We start from the raw sequence: 20,467 nt of genomic DNA, 5'->3' as shown, positions 1-20,467 counted from the left end.
ATCTTTAGACTCTCGGAGTACATTATGAGGAATAAAAAAATCCAAATTGCTATTTCATTAAATTAGTTGTCTGAAGGCTGGAGGGATCTCAAAATCTTTTACCCCTGTAACCCCAAATAATAAGTGGGGGTGGGGGAGGGGGAGAGGGAAGGGGATAATGCCAAATTAACAGAAATCTGTCACCATTATTTTCTGGTAGCCCTTAGAGATGATTTATACAAAAAATGTACCTGACCTATGTTTAACCCAAATGGTACATGACAAAGTCCTTGTAACCTCTAAGTCCTAGACAAACAGAAGGTGACATTATAATTACATTTTAAGAGGCTGCACTGTATGGTCTAAATCCTCTCCTGTATTTGATTATCCTAAAGCTATTCAGTTTCAGTAGGATGTCAATTCCTCTATACCTCATGTTGTTCAATCATTTATTTCTGAAACTCCATCTATGAACCCATAAAGAACTGTTTAAAAACTGCCAAAGATACGCCCATTTGAAAACTAAAAATGGCAAATTAAATCATACAGACTAAAGCATACCAAAATATCTCATTTCGACTAAATTTTAGAGCTACTGTAAAAAAAAAAACGTGAAAAGTCAAATGATCATCTCGAAGAAAAACTCAAGTCAAATACTACAAATTATCATTAAAGTTCTACTGATTGGCACCAATAACATTAAACCACAGGGAGAAAAGAATCTACAACAATTACCATAAACTTACTTTCCCATAACAGCATATCATAAGGTTAGAACGGTAGTTCTCAAACTGGAATGCCCACCAGAAAACAGACTGCTGGACCCCATTTCCAGAGATTCTGATTCAGTGGGTATACAGTGAGGCCTGAGCCGTCTGCATTTCTAACAAGTTCCCAGATGCTGGTGCTGGTCCAGAGATCACACCTTTGAGAACCACTGGGCCAGGGCATCAACCTATACCAGATGCCCTCCCAAGTTCCCTGCCAAACCTTACAAGTTAATGACTACACTGAGTCTTAACTGAGTTTTTGGTAATTTACTTTAGGGATAAATGTGCACCAATTTGTAAAAGGCAGGAGCTTGTCAACATTTCTGTAAATCAGTCAAAGTACCTTCTCCCTCCTGCCTTTTGGCCATTTCTCTGAAATCAACCCATATTCCAGCAAAATGGAATGGAGGTGAAAATTAAAGCAATCAATTTTGCTATGCAGAGCAGCTCTGGCAAATACACAGATGAAAAGATGAAAAAAATTATCTGTGAATTTTTATCTATGCTCTCCCTGTCCCAGGAAGAGAAGTGATGATAAAAACAGCAACCTCACCAAAGTCCACTCACACACCAGGGCAAGGGACTGACAAGGAAGGCCCGTTTGTTTCTGGCTGTGTGCTTGCCTCACCGCAATCTGACACACACCCCGGTGTGGCCAGGTGCTCATCTAAGGCAGGTGGCATCACTTTGGTGATGACAAAATGACTACAGTATTCCCATTTCCAGGGCCTTCTACACTGAAAGCCCAGAGTCAAAACTTACATTTTCTAATGTTCCCAAGTCTGGTTTGTGCCATGTTTCAATTTTAATGAAGAAATCATCTTTCATATATTCATTCTGCAGAAAACACAACAGTAAAATGATAGTGATCTTCCACTGGTTCTTGGGGCTCATGTCTGCAGGAGCTTTCCCCAGCACAAGTATCCATGCTTTGACTCTATAGGAAGACTGACATAGGAACACTGGTCCTCAAGTGACAAAGAACCATTAGCTGCCTACTTTTACAGACTTGTCAGGCCAACCAATTGCTGCATGCTTTTAAATAATGTAAACAACCCTGCTTGTCATACAGCACACAGGGCTAATAGTAAAGAAGCTGTGAGGTTTGGCGAGTGAATCTGGCATTCAAAGGAAGTAGCAGAAGCAAAATAAAGTGAATAGGGAGAGTTTTGAGGCAAGGCTGGAAAGAGCCCCTTAACAATGGAGCACGAGGTGGAGCGCGAGCTGCTGCCAGGAGCACTGAGGAGCAGCCATGCAGCAGTGGGCAGTTTTAAGAAAAGAGCAAGAAATAGTTGAAAATATTACTATGTAAAGCAAAGTTTATAGATGAAGAGTATGTGACACAAAAAGAGTTTTACTCACCGTTACAACTGAGGCATAACAAACAGGTAGGCGACAAAAGGGGAAAAATGTCAGAATATTAATTGGAGCCAAAATTGTCACAATATTTAATGTCACAAAGATTAAACTACCTGCCAACACAGAACATTTGGTTTATATCTGCAAAACACAACTTCTAAACAGTGACACTATAGGATACTTTAGATTGTGGAATCAATAATCTAATTTTAAAACAATGGTAAAAGAATAATGTCACAAAAGCAAAACATCGTTTATAAGGCTAACTTAGCAAACAACAGGAAACTGTTTGAGGAGTCTGTCCGTCATATTCTTCCTCTACTATGTGGCAATACAAGTAAAATACTGTTGAAACTACATCAAATGACACTTGTGCATGAGAATGACCTTTAAGGTTTCTGTATTCCTTTTATTTGCTCCCCGTGGAGCCTGCTTGGTCAACGGAGGACCTCAAGGTGCCTGTCATCTGGGAATGAACACGTGTCCCTCACTAGGGCCTGGGGGCGGGACCCAGCCCAGCTGCCTCTCTGCCAGTGCGTGCAGTGACTCCCCGACAACCCAAAGAAGGCCTTGCTTCATGTTACCTTTCTCTAAGGCGCGGGCACCGCAGTCCCTTTCCTCATTAGCCGCAGGGTAGAAGGGTGAAACGGTTTCTGGGAACCAGACTTACTTGTTCTACAGTAGGGGTATGCGTTCCAGGCTTTCTCGTGAAACACCAAGGAGCCCTCGGGAGCAATCATCCTCACGAATGCAGGGACTTTGCTTTGAGGAGAGAAATACTGGATATATTTTCAACAGCACCATTAATTCTTCGTTGGCTGCTATCAGACTGCTTCAAAGAGTACTCAAATATAAAATTATTGTTTTTTAAAATAGAAGCAATTCTTTCTTATGGCTTTTGACCTACTCCCCTAATATGAGATCTAAGGGTTAACTGAAGCTATTCAACCTGCACATAATACAACACAGAAGTTCTCTCCTGCAGTTTAGACTACACCACATTGTTTCTTAATGCAGTATATAGTTGCCAAAATAAGATAACGACTCTGAATAAAAGTCCTTTAATACATTTTACAGAATAAACTTAAAGAAAATGATAATGTGAAGGATCCATGTACAGAGTAAGATATTCAAATATGTTCAAGTATAACATTTTGTAGACTTGGAAAATGAATGTTAATTGCTGCCTCAAGTATGGTCAGAGTAGATGGGTTAAATATGTAATTAATACATGATGAGTTTCTGCAAATTCATGAGATAATCAGGAAAGATTCCAACAGATAAATGGGCAAAGGACATCCACAGACACACCACAAACAGAAAACACAACTGGTTAACAAACATGGAAAATCAGTTTTATCAGTCTTCAAAGCAGTACAAATGAAATGACCATTTTACTGATCGGTACCTACAGTACAGAAAGCAGTTTTACATGCACAGGCTTTCCACAGGTTGGATTCAAATCCCAACGTCACCGCTTAGAAGCTGTGTGACCTAGGGCATATTACTTGGCGCTCTTAACTTCCTCCTGTGTTGAACGGACTTCATACTATCTGCTCCGCAGGGTTATTGAGAGGATTCCATCAGACAGAATCTGTAACGTGTTTAGCAATGGTGCAGTGCAGTGAGAGCCCACTAAACAGTGGTTACTGCTTTTTAATTATAATTTGACATGCAGCTGGGTGCTTTCACGTGCCTTTCTTCACTTTAATCCCTCAATAACACTATGAGTTAAGCACTAATTCATTATTTCATGTAACCAGCACTTAAGTGGCTGAATAACTGTATGTCAAAATGATATCCTCCAACTTGAAGCCCTGCGTATATTTTTTCCATCAGAGCTGCTTTCTGACAACTTTCAAGCACAACTTAATTTCCTAAACTAAGAGAAAGAACAAACTAAAGATACATGAGACCCAGAGAGGACTGCTAGCCCCATAGTAAGATTGAGCAGTTGAACAAAGATATTCCTATGTTGAATTTTGGAGACTAAGCAAGGTAGATGGAATGAACTCCACACCAGCCAGAGAGCTGCACAGCTACAGTAGTGTGGACAGTCCTTTCCTTGCCTCTGCAGTACCAAGAACGGTACAGTTTAGGAATTCCCTACAGTTTAACTCACCTGATTTAATATGTATTTTAAAAAATGCCGTAACTCTTAAATGCCTTGTTTACAGACAGATGAAATAAATGTATTCCAACCAAAACAAAAAACAAAAAAAGACAGGATACATGAAAATAATATCACATTAAAAGTCAAGGAATCTCTAAGCAGTCCAAATTATTTCTTCCATTGCTAAAAAACTGGAACCAAAACTCCTTTAAATGTAGGAGAGGTCTAATCAGGGTATAACATAATACATATGGGGAATGTTTTATAATACTAGCTACAAGATTACCTGTCATCTGAGAGAATGACGAACAGATTGTATCAGTGGTTCACTTGGTCAACTTAGAAAAAGGCAGGAGAAAAGTAGCTGTGTACCAGCTCAGAAACATACTCTGAACTATTCTATTTATTCCTATAGTGCCCAATATTCTAAAAACCTTAATATTCATCAAGTTTTAAAATTTGCTGACACAAACAAGAAAATTGGCAGTCAGTTACTGACGGCCAGCATGAGCCAAATCTGTAAGGAAGTTTTAGTGTTTCATCGTCTTGCTTCCAAATGCCTATTGTGTTATTTCCAACATGCTTTTTCTACCATGCGAATTCCAATTCATTTTATGTTTTGACTTAGTTAAAAACGACCAAACCTTTGAGCTAGTTTTGTTTCAAATTTACTGGTTTTTTACGTTTAACATGAGAACATTAACATACATCTCTCCTCAATGAATCTGACTAAATTTAGGGAAAATGTATAAATGGAGAAAATAAAATGGAATTTCACTTCTACTTTAAAGGAGAGGAATTTTCATTAATGGCAACTTTAATATATTCCTAACAAGGCAGGTCAAGTGTGCCATTCGTACACAACCGAAAGCACGTACCTTGTTTTCCACCTCAGTATCACTTAGGAAGTCACTTTAGTTAACATGCAGGAAACTCTGTTTTGGAAGCTTAGAGTCTCAGAAAAGGGACAAATATTAACCAAATTAACAAAATAGAGCTAGACCTTCAAAAACAAACAAATTAAAAAGGACATTCCTCCTCTTATTCCCCCAAACTAGTCACAAAATGTTGTCCTCATGATAAACCAACATGCATGACAGTGCTTACCTCAAGGTAAACACATCTCGACTTCAGAGTTTAAGAGTCAGCCATAGTATAATGTCCAGATGCACAAAGGTACTTTGCCAATACACAGCCCTTCCCCTACCCCACCTCTGAATACAAAATAAGAATACTTAACTTCAGGGTAAAATTCAGCTGAAGTGTTTTATCAGTTGTGTTATCAATATTAAGATCTAACCTCAATATACCAATGGTTGTGAACCTATCTGTTGTGCAGTAAGACAACTTCGTCATAGTTGCAGAAGAAAACAAAGGGCTTATGTGATTTAAAAGATACATAATAAATGACCATTGTGTACACTGAACTTCTGATGTAGGAGCTTTTTAAAAAAATCTTGTTCCTGAGATAAATAATACCTTGGCAAATCATTTCAAACTGCACTTTTTCCAATGAAATGTTTACATCTTCTTGTAGACAAAACAAACAAAACCATTCAAAGTTCCATTTTTCCAACCTTCTCCATCCTACTGTGGATAAACATCAAAATGTAGAAAAACATGGGGAAGAATTTGAAGACTACATTAATTTGTCATAAATAATCTTTCATTTTATAATCAACTAAAATATACCTTAAAGACACTGGAGACTTCATTCATTCATCCACTAAAGTATTTACTGCCTGTCCATTTTGCCAGGCACCATGTACATAATGGTGTACAAACAGGGACAATTCTTACCCAGAGCTCACCTTCCAGGGAGGGAAACAGAAAACAGGCCAGCAAACAACAAATGACAATGAAAATTACCTTTCCTGAAGGCTATGAGTTTTAAGGAACATAGCAGTGGGCAAGTGAGTACCTGCGGCAAGGGTACTCAGAAAGGCCTCCCTGAGGAAGTGACACTACAGTGGCGACTGGAGGGTGCAGAGGGCCAGCTACATGAAGAGACAGCGAACACCAGAGCAGGCAGAGGGACCAGCATGACCAAAGGTCCTAAGATAGCAAAAGATCTGGTCTGCTTGGGCTGCTCGGGAGGCCTCCAGCATGGTGAGACTGTAGTGAACAAAGAACAGAGGAATACAAGACAAGGATGATGAGGTGGGCAGGGTGCAGACAGATCACATGGGGCTCCTCTCACAGGCCTAAGAGTTTGGATTTTATTCTTTGTATGATGGGAAGCTACTGAAGGTTCTAAGGAGGGGAATGACACAATGTGATTTAAGTTTTAATATCATTCTGGCTTTGTGTGGAAAATTAAATGGAGTGGGCAAGAATGGACGGCAGCAAAAGTTAACTAAAAATGGATTAAAGAGCTAAATGAAAGAGCTGAACGTATAAAATTCTTAGAAAAAAACATAAATTGAATGTCAAAATTAGAAGCTTTTTAAGCCTCAAAGGATATAAGAAAATGAAAAAGACAACTCACAAATGGGGGAAAAATACTGCAAATCATGTATCTGATAGGAGACTAGTATCCGGAATATATGAAGAACTCTTACAATAAAAAGCCAACCCAGTTTAAAAATGGGTAAAAGATTTGAACAGATATTTCTCCAAGGATCTACAAATGATCAACAAGCATATGAGAAGATTCTCAACATCATTAATCAGCAGGGAAATGCAAATCAAAACTACAATGAGATACTACCTCACACCCATTACTATGGCTGCCATTAAAAAAAAAAAATTCCAAAAATAACAAGTGTTGGCAGTGATGTGGAGAAAATGGAGCTTTCATACACTGTTGCTGGGAATGTAAGATGGTACAATCACTTCGGAAAAGTCTGGCACTTCTTCAAAAAGTGAGGAGTTACCATATGCAATTCCAATTGTAGGTACGTGTACATGTGTATGTACATACCCAAGAGAAATGAAAACATATGTTCACAGAGAAACTTGTACACAAATGTTTATAGCAGCATTATTTATAACAGTCAAAAGAATGAACAGCAAGAGATGAATGCAGGGAGGCAACCGGAGAAGTCTGAGAGACATGGAGCTTGCATTAACGCAGTGGTGCTAGAGATGGAAGAAAGGGAGAGAGATAAGGGGAAAAAAATTAAAAACTGACTTAAAATTCCTCAATTTGTGGGAAAGGAATAAAATCGCCAGACACAAACTGAATAACTTCTGGAAGGTATAACAAGACTCTAAAAGTCAAGAGAATTATAAAAAACAAAAGGAGAAAGAAGTATTTTTCACAGAACAAAAGGAAAGTAGGAATGAGAAATGAAATATACCATAAAGAAGAAACTACATTGGAAAATGTCTGACATTCTTCTGAAATAGGATCACTCCTGATGTAGAAAACTTTGAACTATTCAAATCTTAAGACTCAGGCCTATATACAGAGAAAAAAATTATGTGTTGACAGCTAATTCTTGACTAAAGAACGAATTACTCTACTTGGCTGATATTTATTAATTTCTTACTTACTATGCTTACTCAGTGATGCTCATATCTCTGTGAAACATCATATGTAATCAACCTTTGCATTCTCAGATGATTTAAACTTCTCATTTTTAAACACGAACATAACTTAAGTTCCTGACAAATGACTCTTGTTGCTTACAAAAATGAGCTCTTAACTTGAACCACATGAAACTTTTAAACAATGATTTTCAATAAAACCTCTGCTTCGACCTTTGAGGAACGAGGCCATTTTGGAGCTGATAAAGCTTTATGAATTCTCCATCATCCAGGACTGAATGAAGTTGACTAGATTATAATGCTTATTGGGAATAAAAAGCAGTAATGCTGATTTTCCCCAAGAAGGAAGAGAAAACAATAGCAAAAGGATTGGTCAGTGTGTCTGTATGAGGTCTCAGGACAGCTGCAAGTTTTTCTCTGAAATACCATCTTAAACGCTGCACCACATTTCCTTGACCAGCTTCAAAATTCTTCAACCAATAAATTCTGTCTCACCTCCCCACCATCCACTATTAAGTGTATATTAAACAACCTTAGGAAACGTCCTCAAACTTTTTTGGCAAATGGGGTATACAACAAGACAAATATGTATGCATACAGAAATACCTGATTAGGTGTCAAATGGAGAAGTGACAAAAAGTGATGGTGTTTAAGGAAGAAGGATCAATATGAATGAAAGTAGTCAAGGAATGCACGGGACAGATCTGAGCTGTGCTCAGGAAACCAAGCAGGTTATGAGCAACCTGACAGGGGCGGAACAGGTCACTTCTCGAGGACAATAAAGAGATGGGCTTGCTTAGAGCCAAGGGTTTTTACTTTGGACAGAGTTATAACAATTGGAGATACATGGGTAATCTTGAGTAAGTACCTTGTTAAGTTCAACTTTATTTTGGATAAAGACTGGCGACTTTAAAGACTTAGGAGAAAATGGGATGTGGTGAAATCCATGGTCTTGGAAGAAATTTCTCTGTAAACTCTTTTGGACTTCACTTTAGGAAATGGAAAATTTCCTCCCACAGGGCTCAGCAGTAAAGAGAGCGATAAAGAGGAGCCACAACGCCTCCTGGGTTCCTGGGCTATCTCTGCTACCAAACAGCAGTGACATATCAGCCAGCTACTGAAATCTTAGTTACTGGACCTAGTTTCCTCACTAGCAAAGGTTGACATGGGGAATGAATGAGCTCCCACCTAGAGCACTTACAGTGACCAGTACACAGGAAGTACTAGATCCTCTGCTTAGAATCACAATGGGTGAACACTCACTATAAGTTATCAAAGGAAATGGAAAGAATATCATCCCATAAGAGGACTATAACCTGAGACTCAGGGAAACCAGACATTTGAAATGTCCCTTGCGATGATCACTAAATTTTGTATTTATTTTATTTTTATGTAGGAAAAATATACTACTCAACCTCTACTGTAAGGCTGGTAGCCCTGAGAACTCCTTCTTTAACGTAGCATGTTATGGATGTATTAAATTTTGAATTTTTTAATACTTCACCAAGATTGTTTCTCAATCTTCTGGCTGAGATTAAGTGTGTATATCTTACCATGAAGTGTTTTTTGCTGAAATGGGAAAGCATACTGACCAGGGAATTCAGAGACCTCGATAGCACTTGGTAAAGCAGACCTCAGAATTCAAGTGTCCCAAATGTAAAGTAAGGTGCTGGCAGCCTCAGCCAACCAACTTACCCAGCAAGGTTTGCCAAGTCTGCAAGCCTGTCTATCAATGCTATACAGTGACAGTGCACAGAGCACTATAGGTTTCCCAATGGAATAAGTCCTGGAAAAGGGAACATATATTTCTGGACACAAATTTAACTTCCTCAGGGAGAGAGAGCTCTAAAACTCTCTAGGGACTGTGGGTATGTCTTCAGCATGCTGAATGGATGCCCTTGCAGGACACTGAAGTCTGATGGGGCTGTACTGCCATCCCTGGGCCATGCCTGTGGTCTTTCCTCCACAGGAAGGCCTGAGCACTTGCTGCTAAACGATTCTTTACCCTTCCATAACAGTTATCCTGGGGCTACTGTGCCTTCAGTATGACACTGATGACTTTGAGCGTGGACATCTGATTGCCCTTGCTCCATGACCTCCCCTACGGGACCACAGCGACAGTGGGTCCCTGTTTTGTCTTTATTAACAGACAGCTTTTTTATTGTTTTTCATTACCACCAGAGTGGCTATTATCTGCCACACTGCCTGAGATCCATTACTGCCACCTTCTTTCCTTCTTCCCTTTCCTGTCTCATGCCTCTCCACGCTTCCATCCAGAACTGCCATCTCAGTGTGACAAGGCCAGCCTTCTATGAGCATCAAATAGTCCTCACCATCCGATCAGACCCCATCTCGCCCTTCTCATGGGACACCTGTGCTCATCAGTGCAGGCCCTTGAGACTGTGACTTGTGACCAAAAGAGCATGGGATTAGAAATCACAGAATCCAGGCTCAGTCTCCATCCCACCACTTACTACCTGTGTGACTTCGAGTAAATATGAAACTTAGTGCCTTCTTATGTATAATGTGTATACTGCCCATGTCTCAGGACTACAATGAGGATTAAAGGAGTGCATGAAAGGGTGAAACCAAAGGGTACTGTGGAATGATTTCAGCTCCTTCTAGGAATGAAGCAGCAGCTCCAGAAGCCAGACTGTGCTGGGAGGGTGGCCTCCACAGCCAAGGTTTTCCTTTATTTAATTGCCTGAAAGGAATTCCGAACCTCATCCTAATAATCCCTCCATAATAATAATATCTCTTGCACTAACCATATTTATACAGCCCTCTTGAACTTAACAGATCCATTATGTATGGCTGGAGTGTCACCTAAATCGGATATTTCAAAATTAATATTTATCATTCTTTACTTTCTCATTAAACAAAAATACAGAAGAGTAAAATAAATTTAAATCACCCGTAACTCCACCACCAAGGGAAAAACATTCTTAACATTTTAATGAATCTCTTTCTAGGCATTTTTCTGATTAACTTTTAAAATTATATACAACATATTATTTATGTACAAATTTAGCAACTGGTCTTTTCCATGTAATAATATAGCAAACATTTTCTCAATATTCCAACTCTTAGTTTTCAAACGAAGGATATTTTGAATCTATTTCAAGTGTATATGGACATCACAGACCAACAGAAAATTTTACATATCAAACTTTTTGGTTTATTTTAGATGCTCCAGAGAGTTGAATGTTTATAATAAAGGGAGTTTTTATATATTGGTAAAATTCAATTAATGAGTAAATATAAAATGCTAGAAAAGTAAGCTGAGTAAGCTGAGTAAACATAAGTAAATTCAATACTATAAATATTATAGGTTATACCATCTAGAATGCTAAAATTCTCTCAAATGGCACATTTTTAGATATGCTTAAGGTGCTAACAAATTAACAGAAACCATGAATAACACAGTCTTTATGGATAACTGATTAATCAAAGTTATTGCCTTCATTCAAACCTGCATCAGAAACAAAGAAATGCTGCGTTCTAAGCGAAAATAAAAGTAAAATTTAAGGTTCTACAAAATGATGACCCACTTTATATTCATGTGTCATTATAAATGAAGCAATAGCCTCAAACAGAGAAAATACGAAAAATACTAATAATCACAACTTATCTGCAATTTTAAAAACCTCTATAAAACCCTGGCATTAATCAACATGAAGAGAAGAAAGCCAAGAGCAGAGCAGATTCCCTCTTCCTTTGATAAACTGGGGACACTACTGACAAAAAAAGACGCTTAAAAACCATTACTGATCTTTCACCCTTGGATAAATATTGCTATGCATTTTCTATTTTAAAATATTTATGCCAAAGACAGAGATTAGACTGCCAAATTTAGGAGAATGTGCAAAAGAACCTCTGCAAACAAAAGAGATAAAAACAATGAACAAAGGATTTGAAGGGTCAAGTCACACAGGAAATTCAAAAGGCCAAATTAATATGAAAAGACATTCAACTTCACTAATAAAGAAATGCAAATTTAAACAAGGGGCTATTTTTTTGTGTATCAAATTGGCAAAAATTAAAAGATAGAAAAATATGGGAAAACAAATGTTCTCAAACTCTTGGAAAGCAATCTGGCAATAATATCAAAATTTTAAAGGAGCATGGACTTCCAGCAATCCTACTGTAATGAATTTCTCCTAGAGAAATAGTAACCTAAGGCATAAAGACTTAAAGAAATACTACCTGTAACAGACAAAAAGAAAAATACCTAAAACACCTAAATCAACCTACCATTCAGAGAATGGTTAAGTAAACTATGCTTATGTCCACACCAAAAAATTTTACTCAGCTTTAAAAAGAATGGAAAGGGCATTAAATAATAACAACATGAAAGGATGCTCATGATATATCACTGCATGAAAATTAATGCAAAGTGCATAACCATATGTATGGTATGATCCCATTTGCTGTGGGAAACAATAAATGATACAAGTGACATATTTCTATGTTTTTTATTAATTAATTTATTTATTTTTGGCTGTGTTGGGTCTTCGTTTCTGTGCGAGGGCTTTCTCTAGTTGTGGCAAGCGGGGGCCACTCTTCATTGCGGTGCGCGGGCCTCTCACTATCACGGCCTGTCTTGTTGCAGAGCACAGGCTCCAGACGCACAGGCTCAGTAGTTGTGGCTCACGGGCCTAGTTGCTCCGCAGCCTGTGGGATCTTCCCAGACCAGGGCTTGAACCCGTGTCCCCTGCATTGGCAGGCAGATTCTCAACCACTGCGCCACCAGGGAAGCCCTCTATGTTTTTTAAAAACTTATTTGAATACGTATAGAAAATGATCTGTAAGGATAAACTCTAGGCTGTTTCTAGTTTCTCTCTGGAGTTATGGGTGTGTGATGATGTGAGATGGGGACTAAGTTTTTAATTTATAATCTTCTGTTTGAATTTTTTAATAAGCAGACAGATCACTGTATAATTTAAAAATAACTAATAAAGGGCTTCCCTGGTGGCACAGTGGTTGAGAGTCCGCCTGCCGATGCAGGGGACACAGGTTCGTGCCCCAGTCCAGGAAGATCCCACATGCCGTGGAGTGGCTGGGCCCGTGAGCCATGGCCGCTGAGCCTGCGCGTCCGAAGCCTGTGCTCCGCAACGAGAGAGGCCACAACAGTGAGAGGCCCGCGTACCACAAAAAAAAAAACTAATAAAGGGGGAGAAACACTCTCAAAAAATTAAAATGCAACATATTAGCACAATGAAAAAAAATTCTTTGGGGGGGGGTCACATTACAATTTTTTAAAGCACCTCAGCACATCTACTAGTGAGTTAGGTAGTTACATACTGAATAAGTAGGCTGGGTAGTCAAAGCGTGATTGTTTAATATGATGACTAAGCACCAAATGTGAACACCCTGCTTACCTCTTCAGGTGATAAATTTTGTGTGTATACTGTCCCTTTTCTCCATCCTTTTCATAAGGTTCATTCTTTAAGACTTCAATTCCTTCTCCACCACCAGTCTCATTCTTACTGGCTTCTGCAACAGAGTAAAGCTGCCCAACCTGATACTGAAATATCAGAGAGTACAGAATTTCAATAAGTCAGCATAAATGCAGGAACTTCCTGTGCTAAAATCTTATTGTAGATATAGAAAAGCACATCCAAACCATTTAGCACATGTGTTCTATATGAAAACATGACTCAAATCAGAAATCAATATGTTTAGAGAGACAAACACCAGATGATCATACAGCTTCAAGAAACTATAATATTTTACAAGATTTCCATTATTTAAGAAAACTGTTGGTTACAAATATTCTGGTGCTTTAACATATACTATCCACTTACCAAGACATCTTGACACTTGTTTCAGTTTTTTGAATAATAAATATACATTTGTATTTTCCAAAGCATTTTCATATCTATTATACCTCATTTAGTTTCACAAACTTCTAAAGAAGGTATGGAAGGAACATAATTGTTACTTCGCCAAATAAGAAAGCAGAGCAATCAGAATACCGTTCTCAATAATGAGGAGGAATATACAGTGTAACAATAAAAGCCTGCAAGTACAAAGAACCATTACAGTCTAAATTTTAGTACACCTCTGGGGTGTTCTTTTCCATGCTTATGTATATGACATGGCTGATTTGGCCCTTGCCCACCTAAACACAAACAGTACTGGGTATCCAGGGTCAGAACAGTTAATTGTGAAGTTCTCTAGTAAACAGAAACTGTTTTTAAAGTATTTATAAATATCCAAGTATTACCATAAAAGGCAAGAAATTGCTGATAGTGGTTTCTATTTCATTTTAAAGTGAATGAGAATTCTCAGTGGACTTCACCCATACCTGTAGGTGGGCAGTATTGTTCTATGCCAATCTGGAGTTTCTAACAGTTCCAACAAATGATAAAAAGCAAAGTTCTTGTGTTCTAATTTGTTCTAGTGACTCAATCATGGCATTATCTCCAGTCTCTACAAATTTGGCTAAATTTCTTCCTTCCAATGAAGACAGCCTTGAAGAAAGGTTTTTTTCTTTTTTAAGCATATTTTCAAAGAAAAGCTACCTCTCAAAAGTAATAATTCAAAACTAACATTTTATTTGAGGAATAAAAAAACAGGGGTGGTTGTAAGCTTAGTAAATATTCATATCTAAAAAGCCCATGGGAGTATGATGCTATCTTGCAGGTTAATTTACACATACACACACACACACACACACACACACACTCAATTTGGAAAGATTTCTTAAACGCATCAAAAAAGTTTTTGTAGAGATTTTAGACTGCAGAAAGGGCTTTTTTCTTTTGGTTTTCATGATACAACACCAGGGTTAGTCCAGTAATGCTACAATCCTTACGTCCTTCAAAATATACTTCTCAACACTGTGATATTTTGAAAACATGATTAAAATGTCTCTAAGCCAGAGGGTAAATTTGATCTTGGTCAGGAACAGAGTAACAAAAACTTACACAGGAAGGACAACAGTATCCAAAAATATTCTATTAATGGACTGATATTTTGCCACATGCTACTAGGCTCTCATTCTCATTTTTAAGGATAACTTAAAGACAAGAGGCATGTTTTATTAAGTCCAAATATAACAAAAAGCTGAGATTATTCTGGGTGACAATACTAAGACTCAGAAACTAGCTGAAACCAAAAGAAAAATTTAACAGAAACAAATGTCAATTTCCACATTCAAGTTCAAACAATTGTACAAGTAAAGAACAGGGGTGCCTGGCTTGTCTCGAGTGTTCTAATTCACTTTAATACAGAAACCTCAGGCACTACTGAGGTACATGCGGCTATGTTCAAGTCTACATGAAACAGTGACACACAGCTACTCCTTTTAAGTTCCTGCATTTTATTTTTTTTCTGTCTGCCTTCTGTCAGCTGTCACATCTTAGGTTATCAGTTTGTTTTGTCCCACTTCCAATTCACTGCTTCTAATCGAGTGTCAGCTCTAGGAAAACCAGATAACCTAAGAGTGTAAGCTGTGCGCAAGTTACAGAAGGACCCAAAGGCCTTTATGGGTTTTCCTACACGTATCTTGATTTCTCAGAAGCTGTCTCTGCTTTTATCCTCATTCCTGGCTATACTACAGAGAGCTACAACTGCAGGACATGCAAGTTCTGAATAGGTGATGCATTTCTGTACCGTGCAGATCAAGGGAGACAATGATCTCTCATGGTTCTGTGGTCAGACTGTGTTGGGAACACTTTTTCAGTTGGGAGCAACAACTACAGCACGTGCAGTGAGCGGTGAGACGAGCTTGTGAGTAAGTCTGGAGATCACATTATATTAGGCCAAATGAATGTGCTGGGAATGTTTAACCTTGTGACCTCACGCAGAAAAGATGGAACAAAAGGGCCAGGAGGAGGAGAGAGAATTGTCCAAAAAATACCCTGAAAGGTCACCATGTGCAAGACAGAACAGGCTTACTTCTCTTTGCTCAAGTGGAAGGAACTGTAAACAACAGGCAAACTTTATAGGAAAGCAGATTTTGGTTTAAAGTAATGACAAATGTTTAAAATATTTAACAGTAAAGTAGGCTGCTTCTCCAAGCAGCAAGTGACTTAACCCTAAAGTGCCTAAGTTGAGGCTGGAACCTTCTTTCTCTGGGATACTGTAGATAGAACTCCTGCACCAGACAGGAAGTTAATCTACATTCTGAGATCCTTCCAAAACAAGGCAGTGTTAACAGAAATTCATTTACAATGAATTATCTCTAACACATCATAATTCACTCTGTCACATAAACTGCAAAGTAAAGGTAAATGAATACAATGAAAATATGTCTTTAGATTAGCGTATCAAAATAAACTATGTAAGCAAGACTTACCTCCTGAACCGAACATGGCAAAACCACACGGCTAAAAAGACAAAAGAATAACAAATATGTTAAACATGAAATAGTTGGCTTTAAAACACAGATCTCCACGATTAAAGAGGTTTCGTTTTAAATCCAATGATAGCTTAGTACAAGATGTTGTTTATGGAAGAGGGTCTTTGCAATGACTACAGCTCTAAATAAGAGTTTTTAAATGGGGGAAATAAAACTACCCATTCCTGGCTCTCAACAATCACTTGCATTTAGCATCCTCATTATACCAGGACCCCAAAAACGCAGTTGTAGAAATTCTTGTGAGGAGTAAAGGAACAAGAGAAAACTCATCACTGAACATTGCAGGGTACAGGATATATTATTTGTAGACTGCCTGGTCAGGTTGTCCTTGTGAAACTTTAAGTATGGTTTCATTCTCCATCTATGTATTATGCATTTTGTTTTTATGATACTTTCTCCCAGAATACATGTCTTGAATCTCACGAATGAATGCCTCCAAAAATTGTTCCCACTACCCAATTATTCCTCAATTTTATTAGAAAAACAAGTAAAAGGTCCTTTAGACTTAGTAAGAAAAAACTTTACCATGGAAAATACATTGAACTTTACAAATATAACCCCTTTTCAATATAAGGTTTCTGTGTTTGATCTTGTCCAAGAGTTTGTTACTGTACATACAAAAGGACCAGTATAGAAGCATAATGCTCCTAAAGATGAATTCGAAAAAAGAATTCTATGATGTATTATTTTATATATCAGGATATTGCATTTTATCTCCAGATTTTTATAGGGAAGTACCCTCACACTTATTTCCACAATAAGCTCTGAAAATCAAGGCCATCCCTGAATATCAAATGTCTCATGATAATAGCTGGTGTCCAAGATAGCAACTTTTTCTTTTTTGGCCTGGTCATTCTTAGACTTTTCCCTCCTAACCATCAAGCTACCATAGCAGTGCCATTTAAAATCTTATTTAACTCTTTCTACTATGAGGAGAGAAAAAAAAATATCATGGCATTCACCTCAATTTTCATTTTACAGAAAATTCCCAGTAGTTTTCCTCATTCCAACTTCTCTTCAGCTCACTTTTCACCTGTTTCTCTCTCCTTAGTCTCCTCAAACAACGATGCTTGAAAGCCCACATCACCTTAATCTCCAACACGTGTAAAACACGTCTCCTGTTACTCCCTCCTCCTTGACTACTGGGGGGTCACTCATCACTCTGTCTTTCTGATAATGGTCATCTAAAGACAACGAACATTCTCAAAGTCACAATGGTTACTAATTTTTATTCTCATCAAGAATAAACTTGTTATACAAAATCCTTCCAAACCTAATCATTTTAGCTGTCTCCTCAGGGTACACACTAACTTGCTCATTGTCTCAGTAACAGAAAATGAACTAGGGCGGAGGCAGGGGGAAGACTATGATACAGGCTGGGAGCATATTTTGGGAGATACAGACAAAGATACAGTTTGGGAGCATATTATCAGGGTCTGGAATACAATGGTAAGAAATCTATTAAATTTATTAGACAACAAGGAATCCTGGAAGGTTGTTCCAAAAGGTAAGTGACATAACTACAGCTAACCTGAAGGCGTCATCTGTAGGTGGTTAAAAACATTGAGAAGCAGGAAGGTGAGAAAAAGCCATCTTTTGGGAGGCAGGGCAAGGATGTACAAAGGTCCAAATGAGGATGCTGGGATGCAGAGGAAATGGAAGGAAAGAACAGAAAGGAAACAGTTAAAGACTTCCCTAAAGTTTCACAAAACCAAAGAATCACTGCTGAGTAATTTTAACAACTACTCACTACTAGGAAGATCCCTATTTTTATATACTAACACTTTCAGGGAAACTTACTTCACAAAATGAAAATGACTGATAAAGACATTATGAATGAATGATGAGTCAAGTAACTTCTTCAAGATTTGCTTAAGAAAAAGTAAAAGAGAAAAGAAACAGGCTTTGATTTTGTATTATTATTCTAAAAGCAGTATTCAACTTTTAGAGCAATTTGAAATTTTTCAAACTTCTCTGAAAATCCTTCTAAAATAATTTTCCAGATCGAACTACAAATAGTTCTTTAAAACCAGGACTTTTACACTAATGGCAATTTCATCTATTGCTTAAGCAACAACCTGAAGGGAACTCCCCAACCTGAGAAAGTTATTTCTAACCTTTTAATTCATGTCAAAAATAGATGGCATTTTTTAAGACAGCAAACATTTGCCAAAGTATATTACAGTTTACCAACATCTTCACATAGGAATGACCTATTCATTGCACCTGACCAAAAACAATTTTAGAAAGTTGACGTGTGAGTAGGAAGAATCATTTTTTTTGTTAAAAAACACTGAGTTCTTACAGTGTGCTAGACTAGATGCTGTGCGGTACCGGGAATACTTAAATAAAATAAGAAACAGCCTCTGATCTCAAAAAGTCTAGGAGGAAAATGGGAATTCCCTAGCGGCCCAGTGGTTAGGACTCCATGCTTTTACTGCCAAGGGACCAGGTTCAATTCCTGGTTGGGGAACTAAGATCCCACAAGCCATGCCTCAGCCAAAAAAAAAAAAAAAAACTCTAGGAGGAAAAAAAAAGTCTAGGGGAGACATACATGAGGAGTGAACATTAAGAAATGTAATTGTATAACTCCTCCAGAAAAAGTATTACACCTTGAACACATTTCAACACTTGTTACCTCGGCACATTAAAATTTTTATAAAGAAAGTAATGATTCACAAAAAGCACAGCATGCAAATTCCCAATGAGAATTTCTTTCCATGATTTAGCCTGATACTACTCACATAACTGTCAAAGGGATCTACTGAACACTTAATTCACATTTTAGGAGGGAGGAAATAACTAAGAAAAATGACTAGATCTATGACCTAAAATCAGTTCTGCAATGCACTTGCTATGTGACTTGGGCCAAGTCAATTTCCTCCTGTCTTATTTCCTCCAGAAGTCTTAATATCTGCCACTTATCAGTTACAAAAACTTCAGAGTAATAAATGAGATAACACTTGCATGATACATTGTACAAACGACTTGGAAGAAAAATTTTTATAAATCCAAAGTTCAATACTATAAATAAGCTTTAACTGAAAATGTGTCTTTTCTCAGGATCCCTGTCACTGAATAAAGTTATAATTTTTCATTAATTTATTTAACAAATATTTATTGAACACTTACTATGTGCTGGAGACTATTCTATGAGCTGAGGATGTGAGAGTGAGCAAAACAGACAGATTCGTGGAGTTTACATGCAGTGAGAGAACACATCTAGTAAAATAAAAAAATAATCATTGTGCTGCATGTTAGTGGTGATAACTGCTATGGAGAACAATAAAGCAGGGAAGGCAAACACCAAATGGGGGGGGGGGGGTGCAATTAGATCTTCAGAGAGGGATTCCCTAAGGTGATATTTAAGCAAAGACCTGAAAGGAGGTGAGTTAGTGAGATGAGGGAAGAGCTCTTCATGCAGAGGGAACAGCAAGCAGAAAGGCTCCGAACTGAACTTTTCCTGGAGCAGTGGAGGAACAGCAAGAAAACTTGTGAGCTTGGAAGGGACAAGGGAAGGGACGTAACTGAAATCACAGCACAAAACAGTGTTAAGACCTCCTAGGCTATAGTAAAGGCATTGGCTTTTATTCTCAGTGAGATAAGGAGTCTGAAGGATTTTAAGCAAAGAAGCGACAGGAGTGACTTTTTAAAAGAAGTTTGAGAACTAACACTAAAAATAAGCTGTCCGGAGTTAGCTAAATTAAGCCAAGAATTTTAAGAGTTTAAAATCAAAAGAGCATTTGAAAAACCCAAGAACGGGCCACACTCGAAATCCCTAGTTGCCCAAGGGATGCTGACAACACGAACCAGCTGTGACAGCTGAACATTCCCTACCAACCAGATTTCCTGTGATATTCACAATCCCTGCCGGTAGGAAATGCCATAACTTTTCAACAAAACCACTTCGCCGGTCTGATGCACCTGGAAACCCTTTTATCTGACCAACCACATGTTAACGCCTCATCTAAACCCCGGGAAGTACACGGAGCCCAGAGTGTCACCCCATCTTAAAGATGTAGAAACTGAGACTCAGAGCAGAAAGATGGCTCTCCCGTGAAGGGAGAGCTTCACTGCCCAGTGAAGAGCATGTTTTCCGGACTCTCGACTCCAGCATGAACTTCAGGGCACCTACGTCCCACCTCCAGCCCCGACACCAGGGCTACCTTTACCTGGCAAGCCCACCTCCCGCGGGTTACAGACAGGCTCCACCCCGGACGAAAACCCACAGACCCATCGCGTCTCCCCCACCCTTGGGCTTCGGCTGGGTCCCACCCGAGAGCCTGGGGATGGGCCCAGGTTCAGACTAGGGTGAGGGGGTTAGGGAGAGAAGGCGGGTCCCAGCGGAAACTCCCGGCCGCGCCTTCCTGAGCCACGCGCTGCAGC

The 20,467-nt window shown here is 38.5% G+C and overlaps 1 protein-coding gene across 4 annotated transcripts in view; it reads right to left on the bottom strand.

Moving 5' to 3' along the window:
* Positions 1 to 20,467, bottom strand: part of PITPNB (phosphatidylinositol transfer protein beta) — a 63,185-nt gene that overhangs the window by 42,396 nt on the left and 322 nt on the right. For 2 of the 4 annotated variants that reach the window (XM_079942128.1, XM_079942127.1), the window contains exons 2-6: positions 16,019 to 16,049; positions 13,095 to 13,240; positions 2,779 to 2,870; positions 2,112 to 2,119; positions 1,512 to 1,586 (exon numbers count right to left, since the gene is read on the bottom strand). In XM_079942128.1, coding sequence (XP_079798254.1) covers positions 1,512 to 1,586; positions 2,112 to 2,119; positions 2,779 to 2,870; positions 13,095 to 13,240; positions 16,019 to 16,049 — 352 coding nt within the window. Of the gene's footprint in view, positions 1 to 1,511; positions 2,704 to 2,778; positions 2,871 to 13,094; positions 13,241 to 16,018; positions 16,050 to 20,467 lie in introns of those variants that run through there. The other 2 variants (XR_013831223.1, XM_079942126.1) reach the window with 1 other exon arrangement.

Source organism: Stenella coeruleoalba (assembly GCF_951394435.1).
Source record: "Stenella coeruleoalba genome assembly, chromosome: 14".
In the NCBI taxonomy this organism is placed as follows: Eukaryota; Metazoa; Chordata; class Mammalia; order Artiodactyla; family Delphinidae; genus Stenella; species Stenella coeruleoalba.
This window is presented reverse-complemented; position numbering and strand designations above follow the sequence as displayed.